Genomic DNA, 27,480 nt, shown 5'->3' with positions numbered 1-27,480 from the left:
TGTTGTAATTAGTCCCAGATTTCAATCCTTATCTCATATAAGGTTTATTTTAGTCCCGGAATGATAGATAAAGATCTTCTTACCTTGAAGCCAAATATATCCTTCTTAACACCATTCTTTACAGAGATAGATATTTAGATCTTAGAATAGTCCAAAGAAAGCTTGAATCGTGATGAATTTAAGTCAATTTAATGACCACGGAGACCCTCTGTAGATGCTGGAATGCAATTCTTCGTTGGGGACTCCTCGTCAGCCAAAGTAAATCCCCTCAGAATTTCCATAAGCATGTCTTGGCTTTTTCCCTCACTGAGAAAAGTAGGCAGCAGGTGTTGGGGTCACCTCTGCCCAGAACAGAGGCTCCGGTCCGCTCCTCTTTGAGAAGTGACTCAATTCTCCATGATCCAACCCTGGAAGTCCGCAAATATCCATGTTTCTTATCTTGTGTGACTAATGCTGTAATTAAGATCATTTTAGAAGGTAGCCATGTTGGGCTGCAGTAGAAGAGCTTGATTCGAGTCCAGTACCACCTTGAAGACCTACAACATTTTTTGAGCTATAAGCTTTCGAGCACCAAAGGGAGACAAAGGGAGGTTTAACTCTCGAAAGCTTATACACTGAAAATCTTGGACTCTAAGGGACTACTGGGCTCAAATATAGCTCCTCTTCTGTAATGTTTACTCTTTTGTACAATTAACTTGTACAATACATTTAACAATTAATTTGAATAGGGAGGAGGAAGATTTATGCAAGGCACTGATGTTTTATATAAACAATTCCACTGTCCTGTGAGATTCAGGAAGACATTGTCTGTATGCTTTCAAGCAGATGTCCTCAGTCATTAGGGCTAGCAACTTGCCTCTTTTCTCCCAGAAAGCTGAGATTCTCAGCAGGCTAAATGCTGTGTCACTCAGTACCACATTCTGTGTCCTGCAGCTCAGATCTGCAGTGTATACTGAGCCCTTGACCTTAGTGCCATAAGGATCAGCTGTATACCACTAAGAACTCATCTCATGATGCAGGTTGCCTCAAAGAGAAACTGAAGTACCACACCCAGTTCTCAAAACAGCTTCAGGCAGAAAAGGCCTAGGCAATGCTCTGGGGCCCAGCAACTTTCTATACAAAACAACAGCAAGAAATAAACCATTTGTTTGTCTCTCCTCAATTAGGAACCCGAAACTACTTAACCACAACTAGGTTTCCACAATTAGCTATTCGAAAACACTGGAGGAAGTCCAATCTATTGATATTTTAGGAGAACAAAACCAAAGCTGGGGATGTTGTTCTCCCTCCTAAGCAAAATTGATCTATTGTGGTTGGCTTCCTTTTGTTGACCTCCTTTTCTGAATTAGTCAAGACGAAATCAGCAGAGACTAATGCATAGCACAGACACTGGCAAAAGAAAGAGAAGTTGCATGGGACATTCAAGGAAGGGACAGAAAGCCCAACTGGCAGTTAGAGTTTGGATAAGACAATTTGCTTTGCAATTGCCATTTTGCAATGGCCCAGTCAGGCCCTGCTAGCCTCTACCAGAGCCTGTACAAAAACAGGCTCCAGTTATTATCCTTTTTTAATAAGGGGGCTCACATGCGGTTTGACTCCATCTACATGCAAACCAAATGGCATTTAAGAAAACAGTCAGGAGAGCTCTTCTGTCTTTCCCTTCTGCTTTTAGCTTTTGTATGTAAATGTTAGGCTATTAAGAAGAACCCATTTGAGCTGCCTGGATCTTAGGACAACCTAAAACAGCTTCCCCCCATTAATGGGATCTTTCGTCTACCCTTTTCAAAGTTGTGTCCCTGTGGAGAATGTTCAGGTGCCTAGGATGCCATTCCCCATTACTGTAGCTATTTGGAGAATAAACAGAAAGGGGGGGAAGTAGGGAGGGAGGACAGAGCTTGCATATATTAGCGCTTGGCTTGTGAATAGCAGAATATTAGTGCTTGGCCTGTGACGGAAAGACAAGGCTGCAGATGCTCTGAGTTTAACAAAAATCAGAAATTTTATACCTACAAACACTATTTTGTAGCAAGAAACGAAGAACTTCAGTGATGCTGAGAATTGTGCATTTAGACTAGTGGTCCATCTAGCTCAATACTGTGCACTCCAACTAGTAGCAGCTCTCCAGGGTCTCAAGCAAAGAAGGATCTTTCCCAGCACCTGATAGTTTAAACCTTTTAACCGGTAATGCTTGGGATCTGGATTGCCAGCCAGTTGAAAGATGCCTGGAGATTTGAGGGTGGAGAATGGGGAGGGCAGAATTGGAGGAAGGAAGGGGCCCTCAGTGGGCTATAATGCCAGCCAAGCAGCCATTCTCCAGTGGAACTGATCTATGTTGTCTTGAGATCAGCTGTAATTCTGGGAGATCTCCAAGTTCCATTGGGAGGCTGGCAACCCTACCCAGGATTGGTCTGCACACACTCTACCATTAAACCATTACAGTTCCCAATCAGCATTTGAATAGCACTTCTTGTAGAATAACTTGCTGAAACCCTTACAAACAATTCTATAAAGGACCGGGATAGGCAAAAATGTGGGGATTCTAGAGTTCAGTCCCTTCAATATTATTCAAGAAATGTGTAAATAGTGAACTGTGTAAATTAAACACATGTGTGTGATATTTCTTTGATTTTACATAATTTATTCAATTTCTTTTGCTAGTCATGCCAGGGGGCATAGAATCAAAGGCAAACCACTGCCCCCTGGGAGACTTATTCTAGGAGACCCTCTGGCTACTAAAATTTCAACCGTCTTGCCCACCTGCTTTCAAGCAAACCTCTCTAGGGAAGTCCCAGCTGGTTATGAAATGTTTTCATTGTTTAACAAGTTTCCTCTGCAAAAGCTTCCACTGTAACTAAACTAACATCAAGACTTCAAAGCTGGAAATCTGTAACAGAATCTTACACAGAAATCTATTCTGGAGGCTGCCTCTGCCCGTCCCTCTGCCCGCCCACCAAGCAAACTGATACCAAAATCAAAATCCACTCTAGATATTTGTCACCAAGAAGGTATGATCTCAGTGACAGCAACTATACGGTATCAGCCTAGAAAGATTATTCAAGATATAGGGGTATGCCTCTCCCATGCACACCTGCACTTCTTGGGCCCCACAATCTGGCTCCCTGCCCATGGCTGTCTGATTGAGAATCAGGGCTGTGGGCTTCGGCTGCTTTTGACTTCAGCCAACGTGGCTGCGGAAGTTTGAGAAAGTGATGAGTTTTCCAGGCTGGAAAACAGCCACTGATCCCAGAAAATGCTCTTCCTTCCCAGCTGCTTTTCCCATTAGTTTTCCTCCACTACTTTGTACCCAAGGCTGAGGCCTTTCACAGATGAATGCTAAAAAAGAACTGCAGAGGAGCTAACAGGCTGGTATCACCCAAAATTCAATACTGTGTACATTCTACTATACTAAAAACAACCCTGACACACACACATACACACACACACCAAATCCATATTCTTTGCCAAGAAAAGTTGAATTCTGCAACCTGCATGAATTATGCAAATCAAATGGGTAGGATTTCCCTTTTGTTGCATTAATGTAAACAGAGAAAGCCACCCTTCTATTTTTAAGTCATTTTTCTCTTGCACTCCCAATCAATACATGGTTCTCAAAGTAACTTGTAATAGGAGTTTATAACATATGGTATTATAAAACACAATAGTGAGAGCACTAAAAGACAAGCAAAAAGGGCTTTAAAAATAACACCAGCAGAGTTAGTAGTGGGAAGTAATCAATAAAAAGTAAGAATGTTATCAACAGTGTACTCAGAAACAGTAGAAGAAAAATATCATATGACATCTTCTCATAAATCATCTTTAAGAAGGCAAGTGAGCAGAAAACACACATAGGGGGGAGAGAGGAATCAACAAATTAACAGAATATCCAGGGAGAATGCTAAATCTTGATCCAGGGCTGAATGCCTACAAGACTCAGCACTGGGCAAGTGGATGTGGGAAGGGCATCTCTTGTGGCCACCCAGTCTAATTCACAAGGATCTCAGGGTCTTATACTGAGGTCACTTACATATGAGTTAGATGCAATGGCAAAGCGGTTTTTTCTTACATTTCTCCATACCTTCAGGTTTTCCCCATTTCTCCTGCAATCTTTCCCAAACCTGTGGTGCTACAATGTTTTTGGGGAAAATCACAGCACAGTTAAGTGTGGCACCCACTTGGATCTTCCCAGTCCTACCCACATTGATTCTATTTTCTCTGCCCCACTTCCCCTTGGTGGCCATTTCCCCTCTGCCTGCCACCAAAGGGCTTTTTTTTAAAAAGCAACAATTGTCATATTGTTATAATGTTATAGCAATCTGTCTCTCTGGTTCTCTAAATTCTCAGACCTACTCCAAGCATGGGAAACTAACAAGACCTAACAAGCAGACTACTAACTGGGTTTAGTCATTGCCTTGGTAGGAGATGCTTCTGCTACACTGGTTCTACAGGGTAGTTTTAGGAGGCTCATTTTAAGCAGGCAAGCTAGAAAATGTGAGCCATTCATATGCCTTTCTGTGTATATTGCTCATCTGCCTATCCATCTCACGCAATGTAGCCCCCCTCTCCCCTTTGTTGCATCAGCTGCTCGTCTTCCATCCAAACTTGCTGCTATAGCCCTGTTTTGCCTGTTGCAGTCTGAGCCAAGGAACTGCTGACATTTCACTGTGAGGTTATGGAACAACTTACACATGAGGAATGATTTGCCTATTGATGGCACAAGCTGAGTCTGTGGATCTTTCACAGCCAAAAGCCTTTCCAGCAGGCAAAGATGACTCTTGCTTTTAAAGGAGGAGAACTGAAGCCAGTGAAAGGTTCAGGCGGAGGGAGGCATTTTCATAAGAGTCTTTCAACATTTGTTAAATGCACTTGTAAAGTTTGCGAAGTGCGAGTGTGCGCGAGGGAGAGTGGCAAGGACAAATTGCCTTCTTCAAGAACTGTAGAGGGCACAGGAATGAACTGGTTGATGTTAAAGTGCAAGTGAGCATGGATTAACTTCAGCATACACTGAATTAAAAGCTGTGCACAAATGTTACAAAAGGCCGTGATCCTTCATAGAAACACAAACTTCTAAGAGTATGACTGTACAAAGCTGCAGCTTGCTTTCCATCACTCCTCTTGACTAATATCTTCTGCTCAGAGAGGCTGGAATGTTTTCCCCTGGTTTGCCTTCAACTCTCAGCCTATAATCAAAGTCTTACATTAAAGAACTGCTCAGTTCCCTCCTTTCCTGCTTCCCTCTGCAAACAAGCCCCAGCAGTTGGCAATAAAGAGACACTCTTTTCTGATTCTCTGGATCCCCTCATTTTCCCCCTCCTTTGATGCTTCCTGCCAGCGTCCCATGGCTCCAAGGCCACGTGGACCTCAACTCCAAACTTCTGATGCTGGCGGGAAATAAAGAGATTCATTGTAGGCCTATAAAAATAAACCCATCAACAACAAACCTTTCACAGCTGGACTGATCTCTCCCCAGAATGCTCTGGCTCTTCTCTGCAAACTTGGTGAAATGTCTGATAGAAGAATTATCTACCAACCAAACGTCTAATGGGAGCTACGTAAGCTAATTGGAGGCTTTTCTTTATGAGGCTAGGCCAAAATGAGGGGCCTGGGGGGGCACATATTGCAAAAAACAAAAACAATGCTTCCCACACAAAAAATACCTGCCCCTTAAGCAATTTTACACAAGGTTCTACAAATAATGAAAATATTTTCCCAACACACTCTAGGAAATCCATCTTTTTGATCCTCAAAATATTTATGGTCCCAAATTCAAGTAGCCTTATTCATTCACATCTATAAGGTGGAATATCCAAACCACGCCAATCAGCAATGTGCAGTTAATTAAATAGCTGACAATTTGCCTCCCTTTAATGCTTGCAACGTCAACTAGCAGTCACACACGATATCGTCAACTTCACACATATGGAGCCCAGAGCAGAGCAGTGCAAGAAGAATCTCTGAAAATCAAGAATGATTCTGAAAGTAGTAAAGAAATCTACGCAGAAAATTCCTGTGAAGACGGTTGGGGATGGTTTAGCCAAGATTACTACAAAAGGGAAGTTGTGTTAATCTGTTGTAGCAAAATAACCCAAAAATCCAGTAGGGCTTTAAAGGCTAACCACGCTTATTTCAACATGAGTTTTCACAAGTCACAACTCACTTCTTCTGATGTGTGAAAGGGAGATCATACTGGGAATTCTTCATATGGAGAAGATTACAAGGGGGTGAGAGTTGAGGCAGAGAGTATGATCTTCCCTTTGCATAGCTGAAGAAGATAGCTCTGACTTACAGAAGTTCCTACTGAAATAAATGCTGTAAGTCTTTCAGGTGCCTCTGAATTTCCCCCCTTTTGTTTCACCTCAGACAGTGATTTCAAACTTGTTGCAGGGAACTTTTGAGGTTCCTCAGAAGCTTATCCAGAGATTCGAACACCAGCAACAGCAGACAAACATCCCTGAAGGGCAGCTTTAACTTCCATTGCAAATCTCCTTCCACAGTGTAGTTCGGGGGCAGCAGCAAAGTCCACCAGGCCTAGGCAGCACCTCATGAAACCTGTATGGACATCTATGACAGCCATAAGGATTTACTGAAACACTTATGCACTCAAAGGTGCATCATTATGATATGTACTCCTCCCTTTCTTTTAAATTTTTACTGATATTGGATTTAATGTATGGAAACAGTATATATGTAGCAATTTTTATGATGCCAATGAATAATTTATAATTTTGTGTAATAGCGCATAGGAACAGTTCCTTTGGTCTATGGTTACACTATTTCTAGGTAGTACAGTGTCAAGACTCCTCTCTTGACACTGTACTACCTATGTGACCCTGACATGCTTCCTAGGATATTCTGCCATCAACAAAAGGTTCCTCAGCAAATGCACTCACATAGAAAGCTTTCCTCAGGCTGAAAAACCCTGGCCTTGGGAAATGTGCTGGCAGCGGAGTTCTAAAAGAAGGGCAACATTGTTCACTCTAGCCATGGAGGATGCAATAGCTCTAAACTGGCAGCAGGCAAACGTCAGATTCAAAAGAAGAGTCTCATGACAATAAAGAGTCATGGAACAGCCTGACAAAGGTTATGAGATCTCTCCCCCCCCACCCTCTCCTCACCAGGTTGAATAAGCATCTGTATGGGCTCCTTATACTGGGTAGAAGGTTTTCAATACGGATCCTGCTGTCCTCGCAAATAACAGGTTTGAAGATCAAATTTAACTTGACCTCAATGCCTGCTTTCTCTTGAGTCAAGCACCCCATATGCCTACACTGACAATATGTTCACTATTGGGAACAAGCAGTATTTCAAGTATATTTGCATCTGCATGAGGCTTTCATCACTTCATGGGAAGCTGGCATCTAGCCAATGTGGCACCTACTCAGAAACTAGTTCTTTGTGTTGGCTGATGGAAATTGTAAGTTTCTTGGGATTCCAATTCAGTTTTGGGTGCCGTGGAAGCTATATTTCCCCATCAGCCATATTTCCCTCCCCTGACTGGAAAACATCCTGCAGAAGATTAGGAAGAGTAATTCTAGACACATGCTATCCTTCTTTAAGGAGCTATCTTCCACAGCGTTACTCTCTCTCTCTCTCTCTCACACACACACACACACACACACTGTGCCTTGGGGAGTGAGGAAGAGTAGGCAAGGTGCAGGGCCGGCACCCTTGCATATGTGACACATTCAAGCATGCTGTAAGCATCCCAAACGCAGGAAAACAGCTGTCAAACATTTTCAAGTGTTCAACAGGTATGTTTTGGATTTTAACTTAAAATCAGGCCCTGAGACATTGGGTTTAGGTTCCTGTGCAACCTGCATTTTTTCACAGTTCTAGCTAACTTACAGTTTTTAGCCTTGAAGGACAACCTACAAATAAATGGCTTTACAGCTAGAATAAATCCTAGAACAAATTGAACAGAGTTCTCAACAACTGATATTTGGGATGCTCAGGCATGTCTCACAGGATGATAACAGACGGGCATTTTGGGGCGGATGAAAAGTGTCCCACTGTAGAGGCTGGAGGCCGGGGTAAGTATGGGACAAGGATGCATGGCAGATGTTTGTGTGTGGAAGGATTTTTTGGGTCAATTTCAGAGCCATCTCTGAGTCGGCCCAAAGTGCCGGTCTGTAATTCCCCACATTATGCCTTTAGAGGGCACAAATCAGAAGGTTTATTAAAGTCATGTGTCGGCTAATGTAAAAGCTTTTATATAAATTAGCCACACTCTAATTGCTCTGATTTGGAATTCAGTGAAATCTGCTTCCTCTTTTATTTTTTTCAAAGCTCTGAAACTTTACCCTTCTTCTAAAAGTCAGCACAAGAAATAACATGTAGGCTTATACAGAATTGATTTCTGTGGAGTACTCCAGTGTTCTGTTCATCTGTTCAATAACATTCTGTTCAATCAGATCTAGAGTTATTAGATTATTTTTAAATAAAAGTTTTAATTGATACATGGACTGAGAAATGCAGGATTTCATTTTGGACATGTTAAAAACAAATAAGTAAACCTGTCTCTCCCTTGAGAGTTGTGCCCTGGAAAGGCTGGACGTTTTAAGGGAGGGAACATTCAGTTACCAAGCAGTACTATGAGTTAGTGGTTAATGCACTGAATTCAGCAAAAGAGCTTTTAATCTCAATGTGACCGTTTAAAGTAATGCCCACCTCAGAGGCGGGTCAAGCAACCACCACAGGGATGCTCGCAAAATGCATACAGTTTGGGAGTAAAGCACTGGTAGAGGAATTGCCCATCCCTAGTTCTTGCTAGATGATATGCTAGATCCTGTCTATCTGATGAAGTGAAGAACAAGGTGAGACTTAGTCCAAAAGGTGCTGTGGCTCCACATCAAGAGCCTGGTCATACTTGTTGGCTGAGGCAGATCGCTATACACTGTACCTCCCACTGGGCAGGACCCCAGAGAACTCTACTGCCCATTATGTTTCTGCCCTTCTTGTTTAGTTGTGGCACTGATAAAGTCCAACCATAAACATGCCTCAGTGTTCTCACCTCCTGGTCAAGCTCAGCTAGCGCCTTCTGCTGCTCATTCCCATTCTGCTGCGCCTGAAGCATGTTCTTCAAAAAGGCAGGCTTCATGAGGGGGAGGAGATCGCCCAGCTTCTGCAACTATGGGGGAAGACAGGAATTTGCAGTTAGTGGGCACTACAAGCATGTGATCAAGCAGCTAATGGTAGCTGGTGCTCCAGAGCCACCAGCTCTCATCCATCAGCTCCTCTCCCCCTGTAAGTGGAAAGAGACTTCGAATAATTGCATGGGGAAAATGGAGCTGGCTGCTTTGTCTCAACAACACCTAAGAGCACTAGCAGCTGGTGCTCCACTGAGACCTAAGAATAGATACTGGGCCGCTGTCATTCTTCCCCTTCAGCCTTACAGGATGCTACAGCAGTGCCAGTAGGCCCTCCAACACAAAGGCGGTTCATTTTGAAAACAGTAGGCTAAAGCTCTCATAGCACCAGACTAATTTCTCACACACAGTTGAGGAGGAGGAATTCCGCAGAGTACTTGTGTCTGTGATAGCAGTGATCTTCAGTATAGGTAAATTGTGAGAACCCACCTTGGGGGTCATGAGCATCTATTGAACTTAGTGTGCCTTGCAACCTTCAGGAGGGGCCTGGAATTTTCACAGAATTATGACTGATCTTCATACCACTGAGAGAAAATAGCTTTGGAGAATGTACTGCATCATCACATTCCTGTTGAGTTCCCTCCCCAAAATCCACTCTCCCCTGATTCCATCCTCAAATCCCAGGAATTTCCCTACCCAGAGCCAGCAACCCTAGAAGAACTGTCAGTTTTTCTGCTGCTCTTTGGAAGACTGATGCTGCTGGTGGACATTTGTAAAAGTGCCACACTTCCTTCCTCTCTTTACAAATCTTCTCAGAGGAGCAGCAAGCTGGTGTGGCCAGTGGTGGCTTTGCAGAACTAGGGGACTAGCAATTGGAAGTACTGGCTGCAGCTGAGGCTTCAGAGTCAGGCCTTTTAATCGAGGCCTCTGGATCCAGGAGTGGATCTGGGGGGAGTCTAGGGGTGCCAAATATCCTTTGATACCCTGACCTCCTCCTGGGTGGTCTATGGCTCATCCTGGCCATCCCAGAAGAGGAGAAAGAGAAAGAAAGAAAGAAAGAAAGAAAGAAAGAAAGAAAGAAAGAAAGAAAGAAAGAAAGAAAGAAAGAAAGAAAGAAAGAAAGAAAGAAAGAAAGAAAGAAAGAAAGAAAGAAAGAAAGAAAGAGAGTGAGTGTCCGCCATGCATCTTGTTAGTATTGAAGGTGCCACAAGGCTCCGTTTTGTTTTAACAGGTGATGGCAAACCTGTTTCTTGGAAGCAACTCTTCAAGCTACAGGTAGGGGCTCATCTGAGTTAATTGAGCCCCCATTTTTTAAAAAAAACAACAAAATTATTACCTGCACACAGAAAACTAGGATGAATTTCTAGACCCTCTCCCAAACATTCAAGTTTTCTATGTGAAAGATATTTATTTATTTCTTTAGCAAATGTGACTCCTTACCTGTGGTCTTAAGTGGTACAATTACGGCATAGATTTACTCAACTCCATTAACTGTTGTGAAAGTTAGGCAGAAATTAATTTAAATATTTATACCCCACTTTTTACCCCAATGGGGACCCAAAGAGGCATATACCCTGCCATTTAACCCTGTTCTAGGAGACAGATGACCCAGGTTCAAATCCTTACTGCTGGGGAAGCTTGCTGGATGACCTTGGGTCAGTCACACACTCTCAGCCTAGCCGATCAAAAAGAGTTGTTGTGAGGATAAACTGGAGGAGAGGAGAATGATGTAAGCAGCTTTAGGTCAGGGTCCCCACTGGGGAGAAAGGCAGGAAATAAATAAGGAAACAAACTAAGGTTGCCAATCCCCTGGTTTGGAGGCCCTCTCCCCACTTCAAGGTCATCAGAAAGTAAGGGGAGGGAGGGAGGGAAATATCTGCTGGGCACTCCATTATTCCCTATGGAGACTAATTCCCAAAGGGTATAATGGAGAATTGATCAGTGGGTATCTGGGGCTCTTGGGGGGCTGAGGTAGAGGCACCAGATTTTCAGCATAGCATCTGGTGCCTCTCCTCAAAACACCCTCCAACTTTCAAAATGATTGGACCAGGGGGTCCAATTCTATGAGCCCCAAAAGAAGGTGCTCCATCCATAATTATTTCCAGTGGAGGAAAGCCATTTAAAAGGTGTGCAGTCCCTTTACATGTGATAGCCAGAACTCCCTTTGGAGTTCAATTATGCTGGTCACAACCTTGCTCCTGGCTCCACCTCCAATATCTCTTGGCTCCACCCCCAAAGTCCCCAGATATTTCTTAATTTGGACCTGGCAACCCTGACACAAGCACAGTTTTTAATCCTAGCAACTGCTGTTTCAGGATTCTCTGGAGCACTTCTATATAGAATCTGGTACCCAACTGGGCGAACGTGCAGTACAAAAGGACAGCAATGAGAACAGACGCTTGACTCTTCATGTAGGGGGGGGAAATGCTGGGGAGGCAGACTGGACTCCTCCCAGGCTGTTTGTAGAGCTTGGGGCCCTACAGTTATGCAAACATGCTATAAGCCAAATGGCCTGCTCAAGCAGCAGCTTGTCAGCTTGTCGCGCCATTCTCACCTTCTCCTTCCATCCCCCAACAGGTTTGTTATTGTTATGAAGTGGTGACTCAAGAGTGCCTGAGCTCTGCTGGCAAACAACTGCTCAGCATCCAACTGAATACACTCTGGACATTGGCTTTGGGCAGGAAATTCAGAACAACCCCCTCCCCCAAACCACTGAAATCTTCAGCTCTGGAGAGCAGGCGTAGACTGCAGTCTGTGCAGGCCTGCAAATGTGGACCAGCCATGGCTTCTGTGGCGGAACCGGCCCGATTCTGCCTTCAGACCCGGTCCCGTCAGCTCCCTATGGAGTCGCCAACTCCTGGAGGGAGCTATGTCTCCTCCTGCCCCTTGGGCGCGCTGCCACCACCTGCTCAGTCCCGGGGTTCAGATTGAGAGGAACAGGACTCCCAATCCCCCTCTCCGGCTGTGAGGCTAGGCCTCAAGGTCCTCTGCCACCCTGCGCTTGGGTTTCACAGAGACCTCAGCGCTTCTTTGGGGCACCCCTGGAGGATTGGCACCTTATCCAACTGCATGCCTTCCCCCTTCCCCGGGGCCCCCTTTTATAAAAACAGCGTGGTCTAAGCGGTCGGGGATCTATGTGGTACAGAGATTGACTGCCAGTATTTAAAACAGAAAAAACATTTATTTAAAAGAGAAAAATATAGGGGAAGAAAAGCAAAACAAAAACAGTTGCCTTTAAAAAGTTAACACAGCCCAGCACAGCACAGCAAACAGCATAACAAAGAAAAGTTGATTATAAACGCATCCGGTTGGCCCTGATCTAAACATGCCCTGCCCTTTTTGAATTACTTACTTAGTCTGCCTGCCTGGGGGGTCCTCCCCGGCAGGAGCCTCCATTGCTCACCACATGCTCGCTCGAGCGCTGGCTTCCAACTGAGAAACTCTTCCTGCCTAGCACATGGCAAGAACAACAGCACTTCCTGCTTCTCTAGGAGACTTTCCCCCTAGCGTTGTTGGTTTGGCTCTGGAAGGGAGGGGGGGAGTGAGGGGAAGGCTACAAAGCCTGCTGAATGGATTTACTGATCCCTGCCCTTTTGGATGAAGCACCAACACTCTCAGATGGCGTTTCTCCACACGTCCCCCTCCTTAAATTCTGAGCCGGAGGGGTTGCCTCCTACAGAGGTGACCCCGTAGCAGAATCCAAACCAACAAGGAGAAACCCGTTAACCAAAATAGTACACAAACATTACACAAACATTCAGGTATTTCTCCAATAATACACAAAGTCCAGCACCCTAGGTGCCCATGTCCCTTCTGGACAAAACGTTGCATGGCTGCATGCAGCAGGAATGTCCAGTCTTTAAGATGTACTCCTCCGTCTCCCAGGACCACCTCTGGAGTTTGGTGCTCTCCCTCCGTTGCTGCTGTTGCTGGGGTGAGGGGTCCATCAAAGGAGGAAATCCCTGGCCCCACATATGAGGTTGGAAACTGCCCAGTTCCCACACAGTTGCCTCTTCTTTATCCCTCATTGGTGGAATGTTCCCTCTGTCCACTCTGTCCTCCCAGAAAACTACCTCTGGTGCTGCAAACAATTGCTGTCCCAGCTTCTTTTTGTCTCCTTCCTTCCTACCTATATGCAACACCATGGACCTCGCAGAGAATGGCTGTGGTATATTCACCTGCACCACTTTAACTGCCTTTCCTGTCTTCTCCATAGCCACCACATAAGTAGCATCGTCCAGGTCCTCCACAATCACATGGGGTCCCTCCCATTCCACTTTCCATTCACCAGTATGAAGTGGCAGGAAAGCCAACACCCTATCCCCTGTCTCAGCTTCTGAGAACTCCACTTTCTGGTCCCTTGCCATCTCACACAGTGGATCCAGCCTAGGGTCACTTTGAACCTCAGACAGGAACATTTCTGGCTGCCCCAGACTTCCTATCATCTGTTCCTTCAAGCCACCCCTAGTCCCACTGTTTCCAGAACACTTAGCCAAAGTTGGATCTGGGTTCTCCGCCCCCTCAGTTGCTTTTTCAGTGTCAGCCAACTGAGCTCCTTCCTGCCTGGACGGCTCCACCGCATCCTGCTGCCCTTGCGGAATTTGGCACCCCTCTTCCCATTGGGCACACCCTCCTGCAGGGTTTGAAACAGGCTGGTCCTCCCCCTCCCTGGTTGGGGGTGAGGTGGCTTCCCTAAAGTTGCCCTCCTCCCCCCACCTTCCCCTGAGGGTTTGGCTTGGGTTCTCAGTCCCCTCGGTTGGTTTTTCAGCACTACCAAACTGACCCCCCTCTTGCCTGGAAGGTCCCACAGCTTCCCAGGACTCCTGTCTGCCCTGCTTCAAGACGACCTGTTTTGAGAGCGTCTCGGACGATCCCACTTCCTGATCCACAGCTACTTGGTGAACCGGTTCCAACCTAAGGCCACTCCGGACCCCCTTCTGGAACCGCTCCCGTCCCCCCAAGCTTTCAGCTATGTGCTCCTCTGAGCCCACATTAGCCTTGCTGCTCTCAGAACCTCCTGTGAAATCTCCACTCTCCACCTCGGTCCCTTCAGCTTGCACATCCTTTACGCTAGACAGGTTCCCTTCCTCGCTAGGAACATCCACAGCCTCTTGCTGCACTTGGGGAAAGCTACACCCCTCTTCCCCTTGGGAACACCCTCCTCCAGGGCTTGAGATAGGCTGGCCCTCCCCCTCCTGGGTGACTGCCCTCTCTTCGTCCTCAATAACCTGGGTTATTTCCCCCTCCCTGGTTGGTGGTGAGGTGGCTTCCTTAAAGTTGCCTTCCTCCTCCCACTTCCCCCTGAGGGTTTGGCTGTGGGTTACAGCATTGATAGAGTACTGGCCCACCAACAAATCCCGACCCAATAGCACTGGAACTGTCTGTTCCTTCATTACCCCACATTCAGAATAGGATTTACCTTCTTGTGGAGCCAAACCCCTGAACTGCCTTCGGGAGTGGTCTGGCCCCAGTTTAAACCTTTTAAACACAGTGGCTTTATAGGCCGCAAAAGTTATCCCCCCATCTTCCACAGGCATGCTGTAATAGATGGCTGAAAGCTCTCCAGTCAGGTTGCTGCAGAGGTAAGACATATAGTCCTCCTCTGCAATCCCCCACTGTTTGGCTGCCCTCTCAAAGTTGGAGAGGTACATGGAGGGGTCTTCTCCCTCTTGGTACACTGCAAAGTCCTTGGGGGTGACTTGGATCTCTTTGCTTAGTTCAGCTTCCAGACGTAGCACCTCAAGCTCATGGCGACGTTGCTCTTCCTGTTCCCGTCTGCGGATCGCATCCCTCTCTGCTTGTCTTTCCTCTCTCTCTCGTTCCTCCCGTCTGCGGACTGCATCCCTCTCTGCTTGTCGTTCCTCTCTCTCTCGTTCCTCCCGTCTGCGGACTGCATCCCTCTCTGCTTGTCGTTCCTCTCTCTCTCGTTCCGCCTCGATACGCATTCTTGCCAGTTCCAACTGTAGCCGCAAGGTTGCTTCTGACTGGGTGGGGGCCACTTTTGCAGGTGCCCCTGCATGCTCAAGATGCTCCAACAGGAGGACTTGCATATCTACTACAGTCAGGTTGTCACACTCCAGCTCTTGCTTTGCGCACTCTTCCTGGAGCTGTGGCTTTGTCATCTTCAGGATTTCCAGTTTCTTAGCACGCTCCATCCTAACTAGCTAAACCTTCCCTACTCCAGTTGACCCGAAAAGAAAACAAAACCGCTGTTGCTTCCTCTGGGTGCTTGCACGTATCAAAAAGCAAAAATGCCTGGCCAATCAAGTTCTCTGTTTGTTCTCATCCCACCGCTGCCGCCAAGTGTGGCGGAACCGGCCCGATTCTGACTTCAGACCCAGTCCCATCAGCTCCCTATTGAGTCGCCAACTCCTGGAGGGAGCTATTCCTCCTCCTGCCCCTTGGGCGCGCTGCCACCACCTGCTCAGTCCCGGGGTTCCGATTGAGAGGAACAGGACTCCCAATCCCCCTCTCCAGCTGTGAGGCTAGGCCTCCAGGTCCTCTGCCACCCTGCACTTGGGTTTCACAGAGACCTCAGCGCTTCTTTGGGGCACCCCTGGAGGATTGGCACCTTATCCAACTGCATGCCTTCCCCCTTCCCCGGGGCCCCCTTTTATAAAAACAGCGTGGTCTAAGCGGTCGGGGATCTATGTGGTACAGAGATTGACTGCCAGTATTTAAAACAGAAAAAACATTTATTTAAAAGAGAAAAATATAGGGGAAGAAAAGCAAAACAAAAACAGTTGCCTTTAAAAAGTTAACACAGCCCAGCACAGCACAGCAAACAGCATAACAAAGAAAAGTTGATTATAAACGCATCCAGTTGGCCCTGATCTAAACATGCCCTGCCCTTTTTGAATTACTTACTTAGTCTGCCTGCCTGGGGGGTCCTCCCCGGCAGGAGCCTCCATTGCTCACCACATGCTCGCTCGAGCGCTGGCTTCCAACTGAGAAACTCTTCCTGCCTAGCACATGGCAAGAACAACAGCACTTCCTGCTTCTCTAGGAGACTTTCCCCCTAGCGTTGTTGGTTTGGCTCTGGAAGGGAGGGGGGGAGTGAGGGGAAGGCTACAAAGCCTGCTGAATGGATTTACTGATCCCTGCCCTTTTGGATGAAGCACCAACACTCTCAGATGGCGTTTCTCCACAGCTTCTCTTGTGGCTTTTTGCACAACTAAGCCACTGCTGAGTGGTGCAGTTTTGGGGCCTCCTCTAGAACGGTGCTGAATAGGGACAAGCAAGGTTATTTCCTTAACTTTTGCCTCATTTGTCATGAGGGCCAAATCTGACATAAATGAGACCTTGTTGGGCTGGGCCATGTCAGGTTTGGCCGGGCCATGAGTGTACCTATTTATGATTAAGTAGCAGAGATCGGAAGATTGGTATCACTTACCGTGAAGCTTCCTTCTCGGTGGACTGGCAGTGGGTCGGTCCGACTACTGGGTATAGGCTCCTCCTCCTCGTCACAGGGTCGGGTGCTCCAATCGATCCGGAGGGGGAGTGGCCTATACCACCCAGGACGCGCCAGTTGTATCCAAGCCGCATCCCCCTAATAATAAAAATTTTCACCACCTACCCATTCACGTACAGAGACGAATAAATGAGAAGATTAGTTTATTACAGTTCAACACACCATACAAATGGCAGATTGAAAGAAAGTCACTGTTAAGCAGAGCAAAGGTAACATCCTCCCCACAGGGAAAGCACCATTGCTCCAGGATCCATCTCCAAAACTCAGGAAGCCGCTCAACCTTTAACGGGCGGGCCGGACCGACCCACTGCCAGTCCACCGAGAAGGAAGCTTCACGGTAAGTGATACCAATCTTCCGTTCTCCGGTGGTCTGGACAGTGGGTCGGTCCGACTACTGGGACGTAACAAAGCTGAACATCCCCGGGCGGGACCGGCTTCCCTGTTTAGAGTGCATGCTGCAGCACACGCCTCCCAAAGGCCGCCTCCGCTGAAGCCCATTTATCCACTTTATAGTGCCTGGTAAAGGTATGTACCGATTTCCAAGTCGCTGCCTTACACACAGCTTCTAAGGACGGAAAGGACCGGTACACAGCTGATGTTGCAGCACCCCTTAGAGAATGGGCCGTGATCCCATCTGGAGGGGTTTGACCTTGGGCCTTGTAAGCCAAAACAATACACTCCCGTAGCCACCTGCTAAGGGAGGAAGTGGAGACCTGTCGTCCCTGCGACTACTTGCTAAATGAAACAAACAATGCATCAGACTTCCTCCAGTCTTTTGTGCGATCAATGTAAAAACTAAGTGCCCTCCTAACGTCTAAACAGTGCAGCTCCCTTTCCTTGGGAGACTGGGGGTTGGGACAAAAATTTGGAAGAACCAACTCCTGGGACCTATGAAAGACAGAATTAACTTTAGGAATGAAAGATGGGTCTGGCCTCAGCACCATCCTTTCATTATGGAAAACACAAAGCTCCTAGTCAACCGACAGGGCCCTTAACTCAGACACTCTCTGTGCTGTAGTGATACCCACTAGAAAAATTGTTTTTAGAGTCAGTTCCTTCAGTCCACAGGAAGCCATAGGTTCGAAGGAACGCCCACACAACGCAGTTAGTACTATATTCAACTTCCACGAGGGGAATCTATGTACCTGTGGGGGCTTAAGGAGAGCAACACCCTTCAGGAACCGTTTAATGTGCGGATGCGCTGACAAGGACTTACGTCCCCGCACCCCCTGTATAGACGATATGGCCGCCACCTGACGCCGTAGCGTGCTGGTAGAAAGCCCCTTGTCTGCCCCTTCCTGAAGAAAACCTAGAATACCATTTACCTTCACCTTCATCGGATCCCACCCCCGTAAGGTAGACCACGAAGCAAAAACCTTCCAGGTGGTATTGTATATCCTATTAGTGGAACACTTACGCGATGCTAACATAGTGTCCACCACTCTGGTGCTACAACCTAATTCCTTGAGCTGTAACCGCTCAACTTCCAAACTGTCAATTGCAACATGTCTGGTTGAGGATGAGACATGCTGCCCTGTGTCAGAAGGTCGTCCCTCCCTGGCAGCCGCCAAGGAGGCTGAATAGACAACCTCAGGAGCTCCTGGAACCATGACCGTCTCGGCCAGAAGGGAGCCACCAACACCATCTCCGCCTTTAGTTCCACCACCCTCTGTAACACCCTGGGTAATAGAGGAAGGGGCGGGAAGGCCTACACTAGTCCCGTCGGCCATGCAGCACTGAGGGCATCGGTTCCTTCTGCCCTTGTGTCTCTGACCTTGGCAAAGAACCTGTCCACTTGGCAATTTTCTGCCGTGGCAAACAAGTCCACCGACACAGGTCCGTACCTGTCCACTATTAGACAGAAGGCGTCCCTGTGTAACATCCACTCTGTTTGGTCCAGCCAGCGTCTGCTGAGCCAATCCGCTAGCAGATTGTCCTTCCCTGGAACATGCACCGCTTTGATTGACAGGAGATTGACTTCGGCCCACTCGAAGAGAACCTTCGCCTCGGCATGAAGTGATTTCACCCTGGTTCCTCCCTGTCGATTTACATATGCTTTGGCGGTTGAGTTGTCCGTTTTCACCAGGACATGGTGACCCCTCAGAACTGCCTGCAACCCTAACCGGATCGCCCTGAGTTCCAGGAAGTTGATACTGCGCTTCATCTCGTGAGGCTCCCACTGACCCTGGATCATTTGATCCTGTGAGTGAGCCCCCCAACCCCATAAACTGGCATCTGTAGTCATGCAAACCCTCTGAGGTTCGCGAAGCGGGTAACCTGGACTGAAAAGACCCGGGTTCAACCACCACTGTAACTGGGACGTCACCTCTAACGGTAGTGTCACCAGTTTGGGAATTTTGTTCCTTATAATCTCCTGAAAAGGCCGCAGAAAAAATTGTAGGGGATGAGTGTGGAATCTGGCCCAAGACAGTAGATCCTGAAAGGATACCATCATCCCTAAGACTTGTGCTAACTTCATGACTGGCACCTTCAGTTGCTGTAACACCCCTTGCAGAAGGAGGCAAAACTTCTCCCGTCTCTCTGGGGTTAAGAAGACTCTGTCCACCTTTGTATTTATTTCCACTCCCAGATGCACTAGTATCTGAGAGGGAAGCAGATTGCTCTTCTCTAGGTTCACCACGAAGCCGTGAGAGTGCAACATGGTCACTGTCTGCTGCATGCCCTCCAGGCATTGCTGGTGGGACCCTGCCTTCACCAGAATGTCATCCAGGGAAGGAAATAGGGCCACACCCCGCAATCTCAGCTCCGCCACCAGGGTCACCAGAATTTTTGTGAATACACGGGGCACAGACTTCAGACCAAACGGCAGGGCTCAATATTGAAAATGCTTCCCCCCGTAGGAGAAACGTAGAAAACTTCTGTGTGATTCCCGAATGGGAACATGCAAGTAGGCCTCTGACAGATCCAAGGAAGCCAGAAAATCCTGAGGCTGAATGGCTAGCAATACTGACCGTAGTGTCTCCATCTTGAAATGTTTTGTCAGGATGAACTTGTTGAGCCATTTCAGATCCAGAATGGTTCTGAACTCCCCGTTCTTTTTGGGAACTAAAAATATCACCAAATAAACCCCCAAACCCTGTTGAAGTACCAGGACGGCCTCCACTGCCCCTATATTCACCAAGTGCTGAATGGCCGACAACATTGCTCTGTGAGCAGATAAATCTTTTTTCCGGGGAACCCCTTGAAAACGGTTGGGGGGAAGAGAGTGGAATTCCAAGGCGTAACCTTGTTCCACTACTTCTAGAACCCACTTGTCCTGAATTGACTGATTCCAAATGTCTGTGAAAAGGGAAGGACGACCCCCTATTTTGTTTGTTGGCTGGTGAGAGGCATAGTCACTGGGATCCTCCTTTCTTGGAGGGATTTTTGGAACCCTGATATGCCTTCCCAGAGTAGTATGGTTTGGGATCACGCCCCTTCTGCTGCCACTTGCCTCTGAAGGGACGAAAGGAACCTGGTCTGGATGGTTTCTTCGAATCTCGAAAGGAAGGAAAGGACTTCCTCTGTTTCGACTCTTTACTCTTGGAAGGTAAAACCTTCTTTTTATCCTTGTTCTCAGTGAGGTATCTATCTAGACCCTCCCCGAACAACAAGGCTCCTTTAAAAGGCACCGCTGCCACCCTGGCTTGGGCTGCAGTGTCTACCTCCCAATTACGCAACCAAATGTTGCGTCTGGCAGCTACCCCACATGCCATGGCCCTGGCCGCCAGTTGCATGGTGTCTAATGAACTATCTGCCACAAAGGCAGCGTATAAAGCAATCTTTTTTAACTCATCCTTGAACTCCTTAGGAGCTCCACTGTCTGCAGCTGCCAAGTTATTAGACCACGTGCACATTGTTCTGGCAAACAATGAAGACGTAGTGGCTGCCTTGATGGCCCAAGATGTCACTTCAAACTCTTTGCGTAAGGCCTGCTCAACCCTCCTATCGCATGGATCCCTGGGTAAACCATCTGCGTCCATAGGAAGGACCGAATTGGAAATCAGGCTAGTTACAGGGTCATCCACTGTTGGTAACTTTAATCTCTTAGTAGCCTGTGGAATAAGCGAATAAAGTTTGGAGAGAACCTGTTGGTTTGCTTTAGGCTTAGTCGGACGTTCCCATTCCGCTTTGACTAAGGCAAAAAAAGGCCGCAGGCAAAGGAACCCCTGTCTGAGCACTGCTCAATTTTGGCATCATCTCCCCTGAACCTGTGGGGAGATCAGGATCCAACTCCTCATTTTCTTTAGGAGTGGGTACAAAGTTGAGGGTCCTCAGTACTTTGGGAAGCAATTTTGAATAGTATTCAGAAGGAAAGAGCCTAGATTGAACAGTGTCAGTCTGCTCCTCCTTGTCTGACAGTTCACCCTCCTCCTTATCTGACTGCTTAGAGTTTTCTGATTCCTCAGCTGAGCTCAAGAGGGGGGAATCCAAACCCAAAGGAGGCTTGATCTTAGAGCGTCCTTCCATAGTGTCACTGGGACTAGTATCTCTGCCCCTTTTCCCTCCATCCTTCTTTTTTGGTTGTAGGGAAGCAGGGGAGTCCAGCTGCTGACGAAGGTCCTGTCCCAACTCTTTTAGCAGCTCTTTCTTAAGTCAAAGGACTAAATTTGACTTGGCATCCTCTCCTGTGAGGTCAAGATTCTGAGCCTCCTGTTGAGGAGTCAGAGCCCCAGACAGAAGAGGTAGATCACATTCGCTGTGTGAGTTGCTATGAGAGCTAGTCGCCATTTTGTAGCTTCTCACGTCCCTATAAGGGAAGGAAAGGCAAAAGCAACTAAAAAAGAAGCGGGAAAAAGCTCAGAATGGAAGACAGAATGTCTCCGTTGCGCCCTCTATTGGGCCTTTTGGTATCTTGCCTTCCAGTCAGGAACAAACCCCCTCAGAGGCCTCTCTCTCTCACTCCTTTGCCAAGCCTATACGACTAGGCAGTCCGAAGGAGAGACAACGCGGGCAGCCTGGGGACCCATCTGAAGCCCCGTGGACTCGCGCGCAGCCCTGTTGCTGTAGGGCGGCTTACCGCGCTGCCTCTGCGCTTGCCGCCTCTCTTTCCTTCCGGCTTGGTTCCAATCGCGACTGCGAGGGAACGAAGCGCTGCGGGCGTCTGCCGTTCGCTCAAGGTCTACTCGTGAGTAGACCCTGCAGACTGCCACCACCGGTGTTGTTGGGACCGATCCCAACGCTTCCGGTCTGTTTTGTTTCAGTAATCCGGATCTTCTGCGCTTCTCAGCAAGCGCCTGGAGAAAAACCGTCCTGCCTCGTGCAGGGCCGGGAGAAGAACTGGCGCGTCCTGGGTGGTATAGGCCACTCCCCCTCCGGATCGATTGGAGCACCCGACCCTGTGACGAGGAGGAGGAGCCTATACCCAGTAGTCGGACCGACCCACTGTCCAGACCACCGGAGAAACAAGCTTTATGAAGGACATGGACAAACACAAAGATTTTTTAAAAGCCTTAAAACATCCTTAAAACGTTAGCATTCGTTGGTCTTAAAGGTGCTTTCTTTGTATCTCTCCTGTACAATCCAGGGAACTGTGCAAAGGAAGCTCTGGCTCTTTCCTTCCTTCCCCAGGGGACCAGGAGCGGGAGGAGCCTCAGCCAATAGAAGGCTTGGTTCAGTCACTCTGTGATTGAGAGAGCCTAGCAAAGCAAGCTATCCCTCCTCCCATTCCTCCCCAAAGGAGAAGCCTCAGCCAATGGAGAAAATATTGACTTTGCTCTGTAGCTCCAGTGCGATTGAGCAAGCCTGGCAAAGCAAACTATTCCTTCCCCCCCTCCTCCCCAAGGGAGGAGCCTCAGCCAATGGAGAAAATAGAGGCTTTGCTCTGTAGCTCCTGTGCGATTGAGCAAGCCTGGCAAAGCAAGCTGTGATGCAGAAGGAAGCAAGAGAGAGGGAGAAGGAAGCAGATGACAGCCAGTTGCTCAGGGGTCTGATAGGAGCCCTCCGGGGGTCTGATTCAGCCCCCAGGCTGCATGTTTGACATCTCTGTGCTATGGGAAGGAGTTGAAACAAAACAAATAGCAGATTAAACTAATGATCAACGGTCCAGAATACCATGTAAAAGGAACTAGCATTTATAATAATGCTCTACAATACCCCTATAAGGTAAACCTGTAAAAAGCGAGGTGAGAAAATGGTGGCTTGAGTAAAGCCCTGTGAGTTTCAGGGTCACACAGAGGTTTTCTTGTGGTTTGACTGCTTCTTTCCAAGCTTCCTCACATTCTCCTTTTCCATTTGTTGTCCTTTCCTGGTTTCCTTAGTCACTTCTCCATGTGTTCACAAAATGGATCAAAGGTGCTTTAAGAAAGCACAGAGATGCCAAGAGGAAAACACAGAAAGACAACAAATGGAAAAACTGGTGGAGGTTGACCCTCAACGTAAACCTAAGCAGAATTACATCCTTCAAAGGGCTTCCTAGACGGGAGCACATTCAGCCGGGCCTCCGGGGACTGCACTGGCTGCCAATAATATACCGAGTCCGGTACAAGGTGCTGGTTATTACCTTTAAAGCCCTATATGGCCTAGGACCTGCTTACCTTAGGGACCGTCTTTTCCCATATGTTCCTCAGAGAATACTGCGATCTGGCTCTCAAAATCTCCTTGTAATCCCCGGGCCAAAGGATGCCCGGTTGAAGTCAACCAGGGACAGGGCCTTTTCAATCACAGCCCCTTGCTGGTGGAATCAGTTACCGGAAGAGGTCAGGGCCCTGCGGGATATTGGACAGTTCCGCAGGGCCTGTAAGACAGTCCTCTTCCGGTTGGCCTATAACTGACCGGTACCAAAATATCAAAATACTGAAGGAAGTCTATAGATAGCACACTGTTGGATTGATGTATTGCTTTTAATGTTTTAATTATGTATATTGCTATTGTATTTTAAAATTTGAATTTTACTGTTAGAACCTTTATATTGTGAGCCGCCCTGAGCCCGCTTTGGTGGGGTAGGGCGGGATATAAATCAAATCAAATCAAATAAATAAAATAAAGTCCACTGAATTCAACCAGCTTAGAAGGGTGTAACTCTGTTTAGAATTGCACCATTTGTGGCTGCGGCGAAGTTTCAACACAGCATTTCCTGGCTCACACTCTGCAAAGAGCTCCATCAATATAACAAGCAGGGCTTTTTTTCTGGGGGAATGCAGCAGAACAGAGTTCCAGAACCTCTTTGCGGAAACAAAAATTCTCAAAAAAAGCTTTAAAGTTCATGAGGGGCACCCATATGTTTCTCCTTCATTTTCCTTTGGAGAGTTCTGGCACCTCTTTTTCCAGACCTACTCCCCACTCCCCCGGATAAGTTATTCTGATCACTGTCAATATGGGCAGAGAAGACCATGTGCTGCTTCTTCTCCTTCCTAGCATTTTTATACCTCCATGGAAGTATGGAAAGCAAACACCTGGGCGAGCAGGGCTGATGGTGGCCTCACCAGTGCTGAGACCTGTAAGCCCAGTCTTATGAGAGTTGATGTGTTGACAGAGCAGTGGATCATAGGCTCAGCTCCTGAGCCCATTCAAATCCTAGGACTCTGACCTAGCTGGTAGGTGGGATTGCAGTTATGGACAGCAGAAGGAGCTCAGTGATCTGAAGTGGTCCAAGGAAATCTCTGCTGTTTCTCTACACAAACAGGGTTCTTCTCATGCTGGCAAAAGGGCTGAGAGAGATAAAGAAATAACCAAGGGGAGGGAGGACAGAGAGGAAGCCTGAAGACAGACATAATATTAAAGAAAAAAACAGCTCACAGCAAATTCTTCAGCTGTGGCACGGACCCAGCTTCTTCCCGATTTCACAACCAGAAATGAGAGATGTGCAATCATAGCAAATTGAACGCTGGCACAGCTGCCTTGCCCCTCCCGCCATACTTCAGGCACACTGCCTGCCTATTTAGAATTTATTTTTTAAAGCCCTGCATGAACATTTGGGCTTTTATCTGTCTATTTGCTGCCTTATTAATTTTAAAAAGTGCAAAACTGCACATGTGCACACATACACACAACCCTCTCATGCTCCACAGCTGTTGCGTGTGAGCAAGTGATGCGCCTTCTGGGCCCTAGTAGGTGGAAAACCTGAGGATGCTCCAGTGATGGACCTGGTAAAGGCAGCCCCCTCCTGAGTGATTCATAAGAGCCTTTCCAAATTGCCACAGGGGAAGGCAATGGCTGAAACTCAGTCCTAGCTCCATTGGTTTCCTTTCCTTTGGGTCTCTCTACAGCCACAGCTGGTGAATCAGCTCACCCATCTTTTAACAGGCAACACCCCTGTATTTTCAACCACCCCAATGCAATTGCAGCAGGAGGAAGAAACAGGAGTCTTGTGGCAGCTTGAAGATGAACCACAGTTTATTCCAGCATGAGTGTTTGTGGACTAAAAGGCTCCATCTTGCTCATTGCAGAATGGGCAGCCCTATGGGTTTGGGGTTGCTATACCATCTAAGACAACCCAGGTAAAATCATATATCTGCATGAAACTGCCCTATATGGAGTAAAAACACTAGCCTATCAAGGCCAGTCTTGTCTACTTTGACAGGTAGTAGCTCTCCAAGACATCACCTGCCACCTGATCCTTTAGCTTTAAGGTTGGGGCCTTCTTCATGCAAAACACATGGGTCCACCATTGAGCCATAGCTCTACCCTTGAGTAATCCACCCAAAAGCACAAGGGCAGCAGATCAACAAAGGTCAAAGCTCCCATGTGAGGATGCACTTACTTTTTTAGGAGAGACACAGGAGGGAAGAAATGCATGCAAAAATAGGCTGCATCTTTAACAGAAGCATTGTCTCTCTCTGTCTCTCATGCTCATGTAAATAGCACTACAACCTAGGAGACACTTTTCTACCCCTATAAGGGCCTGCTGCAAAGCTCACAGGCCCATCCTTTAGAGTCAGTCTCGCCTGTCAGGGATCTGTGTTGCTTGGGCTTCCCAAACAACAGCTCTGTAACCTGCCACCAATGCTCCAGTCTCTGGGTTTTCGAGCCTAAAAAGGCAATGGTACAGCAAGCATATGGAACAGAGCCAACCCCAGCCAGCCCTCAAGAGAGCAGAAAAGGACACTCAGAAAGGCAGCCTCTGTTCCCAGCCAGGCCTGACCTTCTGTAGGATGGGGTGTGGGCTTCTGCTGAAAGGGATCAGTTCACATGACATTGACCCAGAGCTACAATTCCTTGACCGCATCTTTGTCTCCCATTGAAATGGCACAGAGGAAGGGGGAGTGATGTGGGTGTCAGAGACAGATTCCGAAAAAAAGTCTCCTATTTAGACATGATACAGTTGCTGATGCTGGCAAAGTAGGAAACTCCCACCCTGCAGGAGCCTCTGAGTCTAACTAACTCTTGAAGCCCTGTTGGCAAAATGCTGCTATTTGATCCCGTTTTTTTCAGCACGTCAAACTGTGTCTCATTACTGACATTAGATCCCAAATTTTGCTGCTTATAAAGAACAACTATGAAGGATTCTAACAATCAGAGAGGATGCAGGATCCAAATATTAATGGGGCTTGATTGCAAGGATTTTGCTCTGCTCAATCCATGATCCCATCACATTCATGAATACAGAGGACAATTAACGGACCCTCCAAGTTGTGTGTTGTGTGCTCATTTCTGCCTTTGGAACCTGCACACCATGAATCAACAGACCAGTCTCTTCTGACACGATTTCAAAAGCTGCTCTGAACTTCGCAAGGCTCAGGGAACAGGGAAGCAGAAAACTATATGCTGCTTTCAGTTAATGTATTATAATTGGCAAAAGTCTGGGAAAGGCACAAATCGGAGGCATTGTCCTGAGCAGAGTCCCAAACAACAGATCAAGTCTTGCAAAGACCAGCATCAAGTGCAATGGTGCAAGTGTCCATTTTGACATCCTCCCTCCTAAAAGGACTGCACAGCTCATGACATTTCTGCAGACTGTGGGATGAGGCAGGTGTGTAATCAGAACAAAGTTCTGCCTGGATGCTTTTGTGTCAAAGGATCTAGTGAGCTGGAAATATGATAGCCTGAGACTATGACTAATTTATCCAGGACTATGCATGTTTAAACTTTAGAGCCTTCTTCAGAGAACACAAAAGAGGCAGATATGGTGCCTCTGACTGACATGCAATTATGAGGCTTTTGTATTGGCCAGGTCAGCTGTCAATGATATGAGTCTTGCCTTCAGCTCTGCTTTGGCTAATACAGGAGAGAGTATTTCCAGCTCACTGTACTTAGAGTTCTGACCTCAGTTTCCATCTGATTGCTGCAGATAGGTTGGAGAACACTCCAGATCTGGTACTGGGTTGTTCACCTGCTGCCCTAACAACAGCTGCCAATCCCCAGGTGGGGACTGAAGTTCAACCACAATGAAAACTGATCTCCATACTACAGAGATTAGTTCCTCTGAAGGAAATGGCAGCTTTGGAGGGCAGCCTCTATAAAATCAAATCTCTGTCAAACGCTCTCCCCAGGCATCACCTCCAAACCACCAGGAATACCCCTCTCCCTAGCCAAAATTGGCAACCCTAGCCCCAGCCTGGCCTTGCCATCAGGTGACTTGTATAAACACGGTTGGTACTCCCCCCCCAATCATGTGCAAACTTGCCCTTGTAAAAAACAACAACTATTCCTCACAGCACAGATGACACTCCTTTCCTGCCTCTAAAGCATTTCCACTCTGCATAACCCCATTGTGGGTTTGAATGTTAACAAATCAGCAGAAATTTTGTTTCAACGGAGCATGGGAGGACTGGGGAGGGGGAGAAAGAGAGGAGAGAGAAAGCAATCTGTCAGATCTCTTCTCCGCTCACGTCCATTCCCATCGCTCCCCATTGTGCTTGCTGATTGCTGATTCTTCTCCCTTAAAAAAGAAGGCAGGGAGGATATTTAAACAATAGCTGAGTTGCACGGATGAATCACTACACGTATATATAGCTAAATACACAAAAATAAGCCGCCCACCTGCAT

The 27,480-nt window shown here is 47.2% G+C and overlaps 1 protein-coding gene across 1 annotated transcript in view; it reads right to left on the bottom strand.

The window, feature by feature from the left end:
- FAM178B (family with sequence similarity 178 member B) overlaps positions 1–27,480 on the bottom strand; it is a 235,287-nt gene that overhangs the window by 60,167 nt on the left and 147,640 nt on the right. Inside the window, exon 12 of the mRNA XM_060251835.1 lies at positions 9,008–9,124. Within this exon, the coding sequence (XP_060107818.1) occupies positions 9,008–9,124 (117 nt within the window). The remainder of the gene's footprint in view (positions 1–9,007; positions 9,125–27,480) is intronic.

The sequence above is a fragment of the Heteronotia binoei genome, chromosome 12 (genome assembly GCF_032191835.1).
Source record: "Heteronotia binoei isolate CCM8104 ecotype False Entrance Well chromosome 12, APGP_CSIRO_Hbin_v1, whole genome shotgun sequence".
NCBI classification, from domain to species: domain Eukaryota; kingdom Metazoa; phylum Chordata; class Lepidosauria; order Squamata; family Gekkonidae; genus Heteronotia; species Heteronotia binoei.
Note: the sequence above shows the minus strand (reverse complement) of the source record. Positions and strands in the feature narration are given on the sequence as shown.